Source organism: Crassostrea angulata, chromosome 9 (genome assembly GCF_025612915.1).
Source record: "Crassostrea angulata isolate pt1a10 chromosome 9, ASM2561291v2, whole genome shotgun sequence".
NCBI lineage: Eukaryota > Metazoa > Mollusca > Bivalvia > Ostreida > Ostreidae > Magallana > Magallana angulata.
Window position 1 is genome coordinate 34,402,787 of NC_069119.1, and position 16,675 is coordinate 34,419,461.

General features: G+C 31.1%; 1 protein-coding gene across 1 annotated transcript; it reads right to left on the reverse strand.

The window, feature by feature from the left end:
• Nucleotides 1–1,860: 1,860 nt before the first annotated feature.
• LOC128162103 (multiple epidermal growth factor-like domains protein 10) lies at nt 1,861–14,081 on the reverse strand. The gene is made up of 14 exons (XM_052825303.1): nt 14,015–14,081; nt 13,365–13,604; nt 11,735–12,004; nt 11,433–11,570; nt 11,087–11,227; nt 7,211–7,345; nt 6,729–6,863; nt 5,419–5,553; nt 4,948–5,082; nt 4,315–4,449; nt 4,073–4,207; nt 2,931–3,068; nt 2,810–2,842; nt 1,861–2,633 (listed from the first exon to the last, which is right to left on the reverse strand). The coding sequence occupies exons 1-14, from the start codon at nt 14,079–14,081 to the stop codon at nt 2,362–2,364; spliced, it is 2,109 nt and encodes a 702-aa protein (XP_052681263.1). The 3' UTR covers nt 1,861–2,361.
• Between the last annotated feature and the right edge of the window lie 2,594 nt (nt 14,082–16,675).

Consider the following 16,675-nt stretch of genomic DNA (forward strand, 5'->3'; position numbering starts at 1 on the left):
TTTTTCTAAAGATTCACGTCAGACGGGTACAAAAATGCCACCTTCCCACTGACATCATTATCAGGCAAAATGCTAGTAGCATTGTCAAGTATTTTCGTTATCCTTTAAAAACATGTATATTATCAATTAACCAAACCCCTTCTCTTACTTCACATTAACTGAGTCTTATTGCTTTAATTTAGGCTTGTTAATATTATGTGTTTTTAAAAGTGTTTTTTTTTCAACTGGAGCGGCAGAGAAACATATGAACAATGTGATAAGATGAGAGGTTTTTTTAAATGGCATGAGTTTCTAAAGTGTATCTCTTTACATTAAATCATATAATTGGGAATTACGGCGCAAAAGCTGTTTTCATCACAGTTTAGCTCATAAAAAACCAAAGACATAGGCTTCAGCGTCTTATGGAACTTGATGGTAAACAAATCAACCACCCTATCTGTCTTAAACCTTAAAATATTTGTTTTAGGCTTAAAAAATATATTTACAAAAAGAAAGATATGAGTGTTTTAGCTATAAGTTTTGATTATTTTCCTACATATTTTATAATAGCTCTTCGTCTTATAAAGGGTAAAAATAGCCTATACATGGTGAAGATCATTCTTCACTTTAAACGTGCTTTTATGAAAATACTTTGTTTTGTCAAAAGAATTCTGATTCACGTCATAAGTCTTGTAAAACAATTTCTCCACCCGGTTTTTTTCTTTTCTTTTGTTTTAATATATGACCATAAAACTAAACTCTTTAGAGAATTAAGATATGATATGCTCAGATTTACCCACTGTGGTAGGTTTCGGGCAAAATATTGTTTGTATAGCGGCCATTGAATTCACAATCATATATCAAATAATCATCCACTAACTCAAAAACATTAAACACAACAAAAAGGAATATTCTGTGATCGATGAATAAGATAATGAATGTATAGGAGCAAATTGCTTATATCATTTTTAAACACATGTAACTAGTTTATATTAATACGTATATGCACGATGAATTATACCATCCTTTCTGCAAGACGCTAGACAGAGGCTCACATCAAAGCCATGGAAAATATAACCTCAGCGCAAATTATCCTTTTACAAAGCTGAATGTATCAAGGTTGTTGGTATACAAAATCAAACAAAATCAATTATTATATGAATGATCAATTCCTAGCTCTCTGATTGGCTCATATCCAACTATCTTGAAAAAAAAAACTGAACGTTATATTCACCTGCACGTGACCTAGGAGGTCAATATTACATTTGATTTTCTCTACATTGGAATGCGATGTGTTTCCATGATTTAATATTTGATAAAATTCCAAAAGATTAATTAGTTTATGTCTAAAATTTATCTAGTTTTTCTGATCTGTTTAAGTGATTTAGAATGTGAATATCTCTGATTTTTTATTATATGAAAAAATTAAAAACGTTTTGCCTTTAAAGTTTATGAATTAAAAAAATCATTAACACGGTGTACATTATACAATTCATCACTTGTAAACATTATTTCTCGCATCCATCGAATTTTCTTCCGTTGGTATATATGTTTGTTATCGACTTACAGCAGTACAAGGCTATTTGTGAAAAATTAAATTTTCCATATGAAAACCTATATTTTTTTTCAATACAGATATTCATTTATATAAAATGAATTCAATCAAGATCTCTTAGGCCGATGTTTATTGTAACGTATATTGTTTTTAAAATTTATGGAATTTAATACCCTTTTCTTTATTTTGTAATAGGAAAAACCCCCAAAACAAACTTTTCTGAATATGAACAACAGTATCTGACAAAATACTAACAATAAAAAGAGGTTTTTGTGTGTGTCTTTTAAATCATCATTTCAAAAGCATAAATCAATAGATTTGTGGAGTAACTATTACGTAAGAATGTTAATTATCCTAAACTCTAACGTTTGAAAGTATGATATGATCAGTACAAATATTTTCGAAATCATAAGATGATTGTTGAGAAACCAATATGATTTTTGTTTCAGTAAAAATTCCGTAAATCTCTTAATATAGCCTAATTCAAATGATTTGGCGTCATTTTTTCAGCCACGGAAGCGTATTGCATACAGTTTGTCTGTTGCTACATGCAGATACACATACATGTATATTATATTATAAACAAAACAAATAATAACTGTGTTAAATGTTTTGAAACATCAGACCTATTTTGGATTCGGGTTAAGCCTTTAGAAGTTTTACATTTCTTGTCACAAATTGCCCTCCCAAACATATTGTTCAATTTTCAAGCCAATAACCATGTTCTGTCTTGGCAATGCAATTTATACATAAACGTACATTAAACAAGATATGAATTTGAATGCTACTAAAAGCATGTGTCACATGTATACTGTAACTGCATTTGCCTAAGTGTTTGATGACTCGCCTAAAACTTCATAAGATGGCTCTTCCTCCCTTGCACCCAATGTTGTGTACACACTGACGTCCTCTGTTGTGTTCAAATCACTGAATGTTTGCGATGATTCCTTGTTTTGAGGCAAAGGGATGTCTGAACCCTGTCTGGTGGTTTGATTCATCAATACGTGACGTAGAAGAAAAAATATAGTAAGGAATGCAATTCCTAGCAAAGCTGATGTAATTGCTAACGCGACCACTCCTGTTGTTGTCAACCCTTGCTCTATTTAAAAATAACAACATAATATTACATTTTGTATAAAATGACCTGTGTAATGTAAATAATGAGTAATAACTTGAAAATATAATGCATAATAATATAACATTATATATAGCACAAGTCAACATAATTAAGAAAAAAAAGTATGCTTCTTCGTATTCCTTTGTATTTCAACTCACTCTGCGTTTCACTTTCTGTGTCGACATCTTTGACTATAAGAAAAAAATGACTTAATTAGTTATCATTTATTATCCATCTTGTTAATTAAGCAATACGGTCAAGTAAAAATATACACATTACCTGTAACGCAGTAGCCCCCGGTCCACCCATCCTCACAGCCATCTGTACACAAACCCGTGTCTGTAGAACATGGCCTGCCGTCCTTACAATGACCGCAATCAAAGGCGCAATTTGGACCGTACTTGTACGGAATGCAATCTTGATTACATCATTGATATACATGTTAACATGTTCAAGTAAAATGGACAATAAAACAAATGCACAATTAATTCTTATCCTACAGTATACAGGAACATATTCGTTCCTGTTTTAGTTTCGCCCCTTTTGCTCTTAAATTAACTCTCTTTAAACTTAAATGTATTTTGGCGAAATACGAAACTGTTCACGAGTATAGAGAGACAAAAATTACATGGGACAAAAATGACTTTGTATACAATAGGTTATTCAAAGACGTTTGTAACTATATGACTTGTAAAAAAAAATATTAATTTCATTAAACAAGTATTAATGACCACAATTTGTATTTAAAAAGAATAATGAATATTCTTGATGTCGTATTAAGGCCAACATTTGGCAGATAATGTAAATGGAAATTGTTTTCTCGCCGATGATATTATGTTATATATTTAGAGTGTCATTATGGAAGCATTGTGTTCTGACATGACGGCACGAGATATTTGTTGCGAAATCAGAACGTATTTAAAATCCCATTAACATTCATATGTATCGTATTTCTTCAAAGTTGAAATTAATTTTAACTTGATGACGTTTTTCTTTCAACCTTCAAATGTAAAAAAAAAAAAAAAACAATTTCATTTTGGTATTGATTGAGCGTAGTTTAATTCCTTAAGGCATTGAATGCTTGTTCTTGGATATCGTTGGTCCTATGACACACCAAGAGGTGCAGACAAATAGAATACCGCAAGTGCATCAATATTTACCGAATGTAACAATAATGTGTTGTGTAAGTCTTGTGACAATCCCTTAAAGCTTATGTAAGATTAAAATCAGAGATAGAAGTTGATTGATGAAAGTAATTTGATATATATATTGTTGATCTATAAATTATATGCTTTCATTTAGTATCCTTAACAGAGAGTAAAATTAAATATCAGCATAAATCTATAAAGTATTCAATATCTACAATTGATTTCTTAAAATAATAACCATCAACAACAATTCGCAGCAAAAAATTGATATACCTTGACAAAGAGGAGGTAAGAAGTTTGAACTGCAACCATTCATACAGGTACCGTCTTGTTTATCGCATACCTCTCCGTGTAAACAGTGACCACATTCAGCAGTACATGATGCGTTGTAAAACCCGTCTTGACACACTAATTGAATATGAATGATTCACAAACAATGAGATCAACTATAACATTTGCAAAATCAAAAAATGTTTCTAAAATGTGAATTTTCATAGCGATATATTGATATATAATTTGACAATATGGCGTTAAAAAGTGTGGTACACAACCGCCATTACAAATCCCGATATGTTTATCACATGTTTCGCCATTTGCGCAGTGCCCGCATTTTGAGCTGCAGATGGTGCCATAATATCCTTCTTCACATTCTGAAAAAAGGCCTTTGCTGACTTTATTGTTCGTCATTCGTTAATTGTTTTTATTATTGTTAAATATCCCAAACATAATGGAAGTATATTGTTTACTTAACAATGTTATATAATGAGAAACTGTAAAATTGTATCGTTTTGATGAGCAACCTTTTTAGCTTGGGCGTACTTAATGAAAAACAACAATCGATGAATGACATAAAAATAATATATATTTATGGAAAAACGAAATTTATGGTGTTGTTATTTTATGTCCGGAAAACTGAGGACTTAGGACAAAAACAAACTGGTTTAAACCCTAAAATGAATTTTAACGATTTCAAAATGATTCTTCGTTTTATTTAACACTTTCACTCTGAATACCATTATTTAGAATGAAGAAAAAATAATTTTAAACGTACTCTTCCTATTTATACACACCAAAATACTTTCAATAGCCCGGTTACCTATGCTTAAGTACTGCTTTCTATAATGCACAAGCGAGATTTATAGTTATACCTTGACAAAAAGGATATCTGAAGTGGTTCATGCATCCTATAGAACAATGACCTGTGCTTTTGTTGCAAGCCGTTTTGTTTAAACAATGACCGCAAGTTTCTGAGCATGAACTGTGGTAAAAGCCGTCTCTACATTCTGTCGAAAAAACTTAACATATTCAAATGGAGAATCAAACAGATGATGTGAAATCATTAGATTTTGCGATGTCTCATTCTCTTAGATTTTACAGGAATTTTTCATCCACAAATTAACAAATGATAAACGATTTAAAGTCATGTTTTCTTTCTTCTGTTGTTATTATAGAATACACGAAATAACGTCCCCTTTATCTTGTAAATTTTAATCAATCCACGAAATTTGGCTCCTACATATTCAAAGATTCACAGACAAGTAAATCAAAACGCCACTTCAAATTGAATTATTTAATGTGTAGTTTTTTGTCAATGTTTCTCTGAAAATGCAAAAATATACCTTGACATAATGGAGAGTCAAAATTAGGTTTGCAGCCACTAAGACAGGAACCATCATATTTATCACATACTTGTTCATTGAGACAATGACCACATGTTCCAGAACATAATGCGTTGTAATGTCCATCTGCACATTCTATGAAAAACAAACCATAGACAGACACTCTTAATGATTGAAACGATACACATTAATTCGTGAGAATTTTTTAAACAGTGTAAATCTACTATATTCTTTTTTAAAGAGTACAAAAACCAAACGTTTTGTTAACGAGTGTTCTGTGTGCATTGTTCTTTATGTTAATTTCATATGGGAATTTTTATGCTACCATCTTTTCAGTTAACGTTTCAGATAGATTTTATGTTGGTCTATAAACGTTAAATACACTTCAATTTGCCATAAACTTTGTTTTAAAAAATAATTGTCTGTGTGAAAAATAGAATTTATAAAATAATAAAAATCTTTAAAAAAAAATGTATATTCCAATATTAGAAAAAAACATGGTTTGTTGAAAAAAAATCTTTAAAAATTTATAGTCCAACCTATAATTGCGTCAATAAAAATTTTTCAAATTGGTTCCAAAAGTCACTTCCTTAAACCTATTTTAGTAAATGATTCATCACGTATGCTTTTTAAAGATACTTTTCTATGAAACGTGGTGATAACAGGGTTCCAAAATTTAAAAGTCCGAAGGAAAAATACATAACAAGAACAGAGCAAAAACAGGCCTGTACAAAAAATAAAGGTAGGACCAGGTGCCCTAGAGGAGTGAGCGTTCTCTGCTGACCGGTCACACCCTCCGTGTGCTTTTTGTCGTCATCGGGAAAACGAATACAATGTGTAGATGATTCAGTGATTAATAATAGCCGAACAATAAGAATGAAAAACGTCAGTCAGCATTGTACATACCGAACGATTGTATTTTCTGTGTAGGTCGTTGTATCGGCCGTAGAACTTACGAAATTATGACTACAATCGAGACTGTTGGTAATTTTGTAATATCAGTTTAGTTTGTAAGTAGCTTGCCTCGTTTTAGAGATTGTTCATACATGGAACTTTATTGTGGAATTATTTTGTTACTACGTGTTGTGTGTAAGTAGAAAATATCCCTATGCATAAACTCCTCTTTGATATACTTCTACTAGATAAGAAAAACAAAATAAATACCAATAAATTAATTTATAAAAATCAGCCAAGTTAAAAATTATAAAAATAAACTCTGAAGTTTTTTTTACAGTAATGAAAAATGGAATATTCTCAATTAAATAATTTATCCCGTTTTATAGTACAAATATACACTATTGGATGCTAACCGTCGCACTTGTCACCCGTCCAATGGTTCTGACATCCACTGGAGCAGTGACCAGTAACACTGTCACAAGGAGCATTACCTCTACAATGTCCACATGGCTTGTTGCATTCTCTTCCATAGAAATGTTCACTACATTCTGGAGTAAGTGGGTATTTTTAGGAGGATTCACATATTGCTAAATGAATCTCACATGTTGTTATGTACACAATGTAGTACTTATTGTACACTTTTAGTCGTTTAAGACTAAAAAAGATTTTTAATCTTTTTTAAAACTGTAAGAAAATTACGACCTAAATATATAACTGTGCGAAGTAAAAGAAAAAGTTCAAAACTCAATGTCAACAATTCAGTTATGTAAACGATTCATATTCAATGCCCTTACATAATAAATTACTCATAGACAATAAAATCATTCGTCTTCCATTATTTCAGAAGTGGTCTGTGTAAACATTTAGATTCTTACAGTCGCATTTGGATTCTTACCGTCGCACTTGTCACCCGTCCAATGGTTCTGACATCCCCTAGGGCAGTGACCAGTGGCACTGTCACAAGGAGCATTACCTCTACAATGTCCACATGGCTTGTTGCATTCTCTTCCATAGAAATGTTCACTGCATTCTGGATATATTTTCAATTAGAAATTTATTGACATACGATATGAACTACAAAAAGGACCAAAGGCCAAAATCACTCATTTAAGCAACATTAGCTATCAATCTGACCAAATCAGAACATCAATTAAGTTTGAATCATTATTATTTTCTATGTTGATTTATTAGATTTATAATGAGAAATGTTTACATCTAAAATCGTTTTAGTGCGCATTCTCGTTATGATGTCAAACGAAATTGTACCAAGCAATCATTTAATATTTATTCATTTGATGAGATATCGGCGCTTCTGATTGGTCGAAAAATTTCTTTGATACCTGCATCAATAAAATTTTTGCCGGATCTACTTTTCTCAACTGTTCTGATCTAACACTATTTATAGAACGGGAATTTCCAAGATAAATACTGTCAACAAAATGTAAAGTTGTGTCTGTTTTATTGTCAGCAAACAAAATGCAACCTTGTGAATATAAAAAAATGAAAGTTTAACCTTCAAAAATAAACAAAACACATTATTTGATTCACGAAATAGAGAATTGAGCGTCTTCTCACGATTTCGTCTGCTTGAGATCAATCAACATTTACAGCGAGGCTGGCTGTTCCTTTTCCAGGAATATTATAACGAACATATAGGCCTATAAACTTTCACGGTAACACTGCTGTTCAAATTTGGTAACGATGATTTTTGAATTTACACACGTACATCATCTGTCATCAGAATAAGCGTCGTAAAGAAAAGCTATGAGTAACTCCTTCGGCGCATTGCAAGCGGCAGAAATACCATTTAAGTACATCACTGGCTATATAGTTACCACAACGTTTACAAAAGTCGCTTATACATACTATTCTTTGTCGACAAATCAGCTATTTTCATCTACGATCGCCTTTCCTTGGATGGTTATGTCCAGCTGCATATTCCAGCGATCTCACGCGAAAACTAGTTTTATTACGAGTTTTTCTGCACAGTGAATAATATCACAAGCTATCGCATGTATTTTCCTTTCGTTTTCAATTCAGCCGGTTCAGATTTTAACTCACTATTTGTGTTTAATCCTTTAAAGGAAGTGAACATGAAAAAATTATCAAGGGCTCAAATTTGTCTGTTTGATGTGTATAATGATATCTGAAAACCGTTTAGACAGAGCTTTCCTCAGTAAAAAGATATACCACTTAGAATAACTAATTCTTGCAATCCATGAGCGCTGCCATATTGTTAAAATCATTACCTCCCTGCTGGGTTATCTCTAAGCATCTAAGAGAGGGCAGCACTGATGCTGCCGTCAGTGAGACACATTGCATTTTTACACACGTGTAGTAACAGGGATAAAATGCCATCATCAAAATGTGAATGGAAACTTGAAAGGAATGTAAAGAGTTGTCATTTTAAACAGTGTTTATGGAGGAAGATTTTGGATCTCAGAATAATGCATTCCCACCAGCAGTTAATGTGACATGTAACTAGAATGGAATGTCCGTGGATCAGTGTTATTGTGACCTATTTTTTCTTGCACTCGGGAATTTCTTGTTTATGAGTTTGAACATTATGTGTGCTACATAAATGAGCACACAAGGTGCATTAATTGCACAGCATCCCGACTTTTAAAAAGTGTCTTAGTCCTGTTATTCTTCTGACAGCATAAACAGAACTGGCGTACATATCATCAAGATCTTATGTAAAAAAAAAAACAAATCAGAAAAATTTCCAGGGCATTTAAATAAAAAGTAACGGTAAGAAACCCCACATGGAAAATGGAATTACAATTTTATATTAATTTAAATTGAAATCTAAAAACAGCATTTTATTTATGTAAACACTGACTGCCACATGCATCTCCGTACAAACATCTGGAATGTGATGGTCTTATATTTCACAAATTAATTTATCTATATTCATTTTTTGTACAAATCATAAATAGTTATCTGAGGTTCATTTATAGAAATGTACTAAATCCTTGTCTTCTCATGACAGTACACAAAATTTTTCTTCACATCAAGGCATAATTTTTCTCCTCAACTTTTATCAACTCTGTACATAAACACTGGCCTAGTTCCAACATTGACCCAGTCACCAGCAGCAATGTGGCTTATCTACGTCAGAGAACAGATGCATGCTGGGGAATAATGGATTACCTCCATAAACCTTTCACTGAGAGTGTTAAATTGATAAAATCTCTTGATAGAAATAAACAAATAGGTAACAGACCTCATTTTTAAGTTTCAAAAGGCTTTTATAATTTATTAAACAACAATTATTTTTTTCATGTTCACTTCCTTTAATTCAGCTCAATAGCTCTGCATCAGCTGAAGGCGCATCCATTTTGAATATTGTTGCTGTTGTTGTTTTGTATTCATACGCGCCGCTTCATTTACATTATTTACATTTTTGATCAATGACACTTCACATTTTTTTATTTGAAAATGTTTTATTAAATGATAAGAAATGAAGATAATAATTTTTCTATTGATCGACGTATCAAAGAAAAAATTGACCGGAAAACTTTTTAATCAATGCGCTACGCGCATTGATGCAGTTTTCCGGTCAATTTTTTCTTTGATACGTCGATCAATAGAAAAATTATTATCTTCATTTCTTAAAACTCAAAACATTTAAAGATAAGCGTTTTAATTAGTACCAGAGTCCCAAACTGTTCAATATTTACATACAATATATATATATATATATATATATATATATATATATATATATATATATATATATATATATATATATATATATATATATATATATATATATATATATATATATAATCGTTAAGTATTACCAAGGACAAATCGTAAAATAGACAAATAACAAAATTCGTTCATGGCCACAAAAATATGTAAATGCTTTCAAATATGCTGTCTGCTCGGTAAATATTGACGTTAACTCAGTGCTATTATTTCAACTCAATCTTAACTCAACATTAATTTGATCAATTAACTGATTTAATTAATGGACGCTTTACAATACAGTAATCATTAAAGATTGTTTGAGCTTAAAGATTATATGGTGTAATTATATTGTAATACCACACACGTACGTAGTAAATTACACATGTAATATGTAATGCATATGATTTTTGTACAATTCAAGTCGGTTTATTTAGGTATTTTACAATAGTTTGACTCGTTAGCTAACGTTTCTTTTGTAACTTACATGAATAGGGAATAAAAATATTTTATCACATGTACACTATGTAAATGATAACACCGTATATTGGGTCCTGATCCGGTCACTATTGTTACGTTAACGATTACTCTTTGCTCAATTTAACCTCAAGTAATTTTTAATAGAGTTTGGTCAATTTCCAATTAATATTTATTGCTATGATTATTTTAAACTGCGTTGCAATAAATTATCTCTTTGGTTTTTTTAAACTCTTACTGATCTACAAGCATTTGGAATTAACCCTTGCCTGCTCTTGGTTGATGAGAAGATTCATAAATATGTATGTAGTGTGGAATTAATATTGTGTGATGTATATATATTTGCATATGTATCAAAATAAAATTGCTCAATTACAAACACATGTTGTAATAGTTAATATTACATGTAACACAATGAATCCCATGAAATATACAAAAACCAGCATGTGTGGTAGTACATTTGGCCATTTCGTATTCAGTGAACAAACAGATACTATTTTATTTACCTGTATCAAAATTTCAACATATTTTTGACAAATTTCCTTACTTTCTTTTGAGAAACTTCTTCAATACCTTATTATTTTGTCGATGGAAAAAATACCTTGACAAAAATCTCCAGTCCGATGGTAGATGCATCCATTTTCACATTTACCGGTCAATTTGTTACAGCGTGAAATATCCTTACAGTAACTCGAACAGTTCACACATTCCCGATTAAAAATGTATTGTCCATCTGCACATACTGGAAAAAAATCATTTGATATATTATCTAATCATTATTGACTAAAATACAGAAATGATTGCAATTATTATTATACAATTAGATATCATGAATGATTTATATTGACGGGCAGCATTTATAGGATATATTGTTCTCTCTTAATGGAAACATGAAACAAGTATTAAATACTGATAAAAACCCTGCTACCTATCACTCGATACTTTACCAATGCAATCATCAGTGAGTGCGTTGGGATTCGGACATCTTTGAAAACAAGATCCATTGAACACGTCACAATGGTTACTTTTACATGTAGCTGGGCATCTGTCAACGCACCCAGGGGAATATTTTGTTTTATCACAACCTATAAAAGCAATTGCTAGCCACTGTATTACGTCCATGAAGTTAAATCTTCGAGTTATGTTCCATAGATAGATGTTTATCCAGTATATTAGATATAGATGAGGGCTAACTTATAGCAATGCAGGGTTATAATTTTTTGTGTTGTTCATTTTAAGATTGACTTACCCATTACTTTTATTTCACAGATTTCTATCGATGTATACATTTTGTATACGTCGCTGCCCGAACCTGGACATACTGATTTGTATCCAACTGGCCTGCTGTTTGTGAACACTATTTGTCGAACGAGTCTATTAATTGTAATGTTCTGTATTGGAGCAGGACACCCAGACATTGGGTCATGGCGATATATTAGGCTATTTGGATCAGGTGACAAAGAATTGAAGGTGTCATCGTAATATGCGTAAATCGAAAATCCCGCCATTCGATCTATAGCTATTGAAAAAAATCGGGGTACTTCAAAGCAAAATACAAAACCCAAAGCATTGCTTAAAAAGAAAAAAAAATAAGTTTTAAGTTATTAGAATGCATTTTTAATTTATTGTCGTGACTATGGAACAAAGATATAAAATAATAATGAAAAAACCTTTATGTAGAAAATACTTTAATTATTTATTATATTTAAGATTTTTAAAATCCAAAAAACGTTTAAAAATTCTAGAAATACTTATATATTGTACATTTAGGATAATATTTCTTCTAATCATTGTTAAACAATAGAATTGTTATTTTTTTAAAAAGTTGGGGTTGTAATCTTTTGCATGCTTTTTTGGGAGTTGAATTTAATCAACTCTCCTATGCAGTTACTCTGGCAAACCGAAACTGAAACAGTGTTTGGACCTAAGAACAAAACATCACCGCTGACAAGAGTTAGTTCTTGAAATAATCGATAAATTCGATGTAATGTACGCTGAAGCATTTTTTAAGGCAACTTATTTATGAATACCTAAGAAATAGTCAGATTTTAAATACATGTAGTACGAACAATTTAGAAGTTTTTTGCAATCGTATGTATTCCTACGCCAAAGTTCAATATAGTCTCGTTCAACCATCGGCTGTCTCCGTACATCTCCGACAAGCAGAGAGTCAGTCTATATTTAGAGATCGCATCATCAAGCTATCACGTGACCTTGTATATCTTACTTGTCGGAGATTAACAGAGACTGCCGAGCATCTGGTTGAACGAGACTAGAGTTCATTATTGGATGGATCCATACAATATTTGAAATATTTCGAATACCGATTTTGATAAAATCAATTCTATTTTTAAATTTTAATATAATATAATATTTAAACATGATTCATAAGAGGTTTTCTCGAACTTCTCGTCGGAAAAGTCCGAGAATCCATATTTTAAAAATGTGCGTATTTCAAATAGAGATTATAAACTACTTGCCAAGCAATGTATCATATCGTTGTTTTTAAGATGAATAATAATTGATAAAATCAACTCCCGTCAGTACTTCAGTACTTTGATTTTTTACATTATACTTTTTTTTTTTACTTTAAAAGCAATAAATTCAAATTCAAACTGATACTCTTATCTACAACAGTTTAATGAAAATTATTTGATCTTGAATATTTCTTTACTACTTAACTTTAGGAGAGGAACGCGTAAGTTGTAAGAACTTGTTTTCACTCCTCTTGTGTAATTATACAATACGATGTGTTAAAATAAAAAACCTAAAATGATTTTGTTTATATATTTCATTAGACCTAGCATGAAAGGTATGCCTATACGCATTGATAAACTATTTGTGCGATAAAAATAAGTTTGCTTTTTTTCTAAACTTACTTCCTTCACTTCGAAAATAGATTTCAGTATATGCAACGTTGAATAATCGTTGTAGATGAATGCTCAACCAAACTGATGTGTATCTCTTATAAAATTCAATGATCGCACATGATGATCCATTGGCTGTCTGGTTGGTATTTCCATCAATAACTTTATACGCTTGCCAATTGTAATGCTGAGGAGGTTCACTCATTGTTGCTTGTCCTTGTATATGTTGACTAGGTGAGTAAGCTACATTGACTGTTAATAAAAAAAAACATGTTTTGTTATTTCATTTTCAATGAGACGCATAAGCAACATTACTACTTAATATAATATCTTTCAAAATTATAAAATTTTGGAGAAAGTAAATATCAACATATCAACGTGTATCTTTATTTCAAAACACTATTTTTGATAAAGAAAAAAATCTTATCTTTGAAAGTATAAGAAAATGTTGAATTATATTACATATTATTTGAAATGAAGTGTGCTGATTTTAATCAATGAGCAATCTACCGAAGAAAAGTATTGTAATTATATAAGAAAAAAATATAAAGATACAAAAGAAAATGTCGTCACAACACAATGTAAGTTTTCCATTTCATAAGTCAACATATACAAAATAGATAAAGCTTACCAAATCAAAATACAAAACAGGTAAAGCTTACCAAAGCAGATATTATCGTCAAATAAACATATTATCATCAAAACTGTTGCAACGCAATTAGACCCCATGTTTTACAAGGATAAGTTCACAGTAATGTATTTTTAAAATTATATATTTCCTCTTCCTGGTTAAGCTGTTATCGCTTGCGCTTACGTAACATTGTCTTAGAAAGATGATCAATAATTCAGATTAGAGGTCGTGCCTTACCGGGAAGAATTACATGGTGGAAGAGATCACAAAAAATATTCATGTTTGGAAGGGCTTCTGTTGTCGATTCTTTTCACAGCATGATATCTGCTGCCATTTCACATTTGCCTGGCTATGAAAAAATGTTTAAGTCAGCATAGTATTTTGAAAGAATTTTGCTTTTTTTTACCGAGACACAACACGCTGCATCATTATTTATTGGCAACATAAGGTTACTTAAGTTTCAATGTAAATTTTATGATCCGTTGCATATTTTGGATATACAGTGCTGTTATCGTGAAAGTTGATTAAAGAAGCTCTATCCTATCCTGTCCATTATCCTGTATCCTGCACCCTATCCTACAAAAAAGCTTTATCCTATCCTATCTTATTCCATATACCATCCAAATTAAGGAATAAATGTTAAATACAAACGAAAATGAAGAAAATTATCTTTTATTAACAATTCATCGACTAAGGTAATAATCGAAACGTCTAAGTAAGACTTAATACCAAAAATCTTTAGAACGAGGTGGCAGGGGATAGTTTCGAAGGAAATACCCGGTCAAAATTTTGAAATAAAGGGAGAACCTGGGGTTTGGCTAGTTATTTGAGGGGTATAAATTGGTAGAATATTTATTGCATTCATTTTGTGGATAGAGGAGCTCATGTCAATGTCATTGATATATGACACTTTAATACTGGTAGCACTTTTCATCAGATATGGAATGAACATGCGAAACTGCCACCTGAGGTAACTTTTTTTCCCGTCCATTGTTGATATTGAATCGTACGCAGAGAGTACTCAATTGCGTAAACAGGTAAGCGATAAAAGTTTTGGTTTTATTAGATATTATGCATAATACTGTTTAAAAGGAGATAAAGAACTTTTACGTATTGCTTAAACAAACATTTTAGTAAAATTCTTTTTTTTATATTTAACATCCACGGAGATCAGCGGTAATCGGCTGATTCGGTCGCCGATGAATGAAAACATGATCCAGGAAGCATTACTTTATGAACAAATTAAAATGTCGCATTTTTTACCATAACAAATGAATGTATTGATAAAATAAAAATTCTTAATTTGATCTGGTCAATGTAGTATCGGGTCTTATACGTCTTTCTAATTGGACATGGAAGAAATTATATGAAACATGATATGTACACAAAACAACGTTCGTTTCTTGTTATGTCAAATTGTTCGTAGACTGCATTTTCTGTGTTAATACTTTGGAAGTCTTTAAATAAAGCAATTCATCGTGTTTGTGTATCAATTTTACGCTGCATTGTGCTGCCTAAAAGTTTACCTTACAGAGGTTCGCTCCTCTCTTTTTTGGTAGCTATTTTATGTCACCTCTTATCTAAAATGTTTTACATTATATACTGATTCTATTTGTATATTTATATTTTACAATACAAATAAATTATATTGAATAAAATTGTTAAAAGAAAATAATATATTTTCAGAGTTTAGTGGCGGAGGGTTTTTAAGAAGAAATAAAAAATTCATAACTCAGTAGTTATAGAGTATTGTTACTTTAGCCTCCTAATTTTCAGCGCGAATAAACATCCAGATAGTTTGTGTATTACAATATATTCATATTTTTCTCAAAAACATTTTTAACAATATTTTGACATTTTTACATGTATCGATATATTTTGGCATGCTTAGCTTGTGATAGAATTCAAGTAAATGTTTACACCAAGTTTTCCCTAAAAACAGCCTATTTTATGTCATATCTCAGGGGGGGGGGGGTTTATATGTGACCCCTTCTTTTTTACTTTTATATAAGAAATTAAATAGATGTCTATTTGTATGCAACGTATTGGAATGTTGACATTACTATTGATGTTTTTAATTTGCGTTATGATTTCATTATTCCAAAATTGTGTAACAGTCTTTACATTTGCTGTTGTAGTTTTTATGTACTTGCATTTGAAGTATCAGTTAAGCAATGTTTTTAAACTGTTTATACTGTATTGAAATAATAAATAAATAATACTTCAAACAATAAATATTTGTTGTATTTCTTCAAATAATCAATGTCCATGCAAAATTGAAGCAATAATTTTAGGACAATTATTATTTTTGTTTGAAGCCCCATATTTCCATAATTGACATGTGACATAGGTCACTTTCTGTTAGGGGCTCCATTCCAAAAAAATGAAATGTGACATACACAACAACAACATTAAAGCATGCATTAACAACGCAACCTTGTTGTACATTAATGGCATGCAAAAACAACGCAACCTCATTGTACATTATTAACATGTACAAAAAACGCAACCTCATTGTACATTGATAGCATGCACAAACAACGCAACCTCGTTGTAAATTAACAGCATCCATAAACAAGTCAACCTTATTGTACATCGTTAGCAAGTTAAGATTACTCAGTTTGCATGGATTGGTTCGTTTACCAGAATACATTCTCTCTTCTGGTAATCATAGAGAATTAATTTACCTCGT

Bases quoted from the DNA above. Each gene is read 5' to 3' on its own strand.
- LOC128162103 (XM_052825303.1), bottom strand. From the start codon at position 14,081: ATGGGGTCTAATTGCGTTGCAACAGTTTTGATGATAATATGTTTATTT. The intron at 11,571-11,734 runs GTAAGTCAATCT...TTGCTTTTATAG, and splicing joins CTGTGAAATAAAAGTAATGG to GTTGTGATAAAACAAAATAT. The intron at 3,069-4,072 runs GTATATCAATTT...GATGTAATCAAG, and splicing joins CTTACCTCCTCTTTGTCAAG to ATTGCATTCCGTACAAGTAC.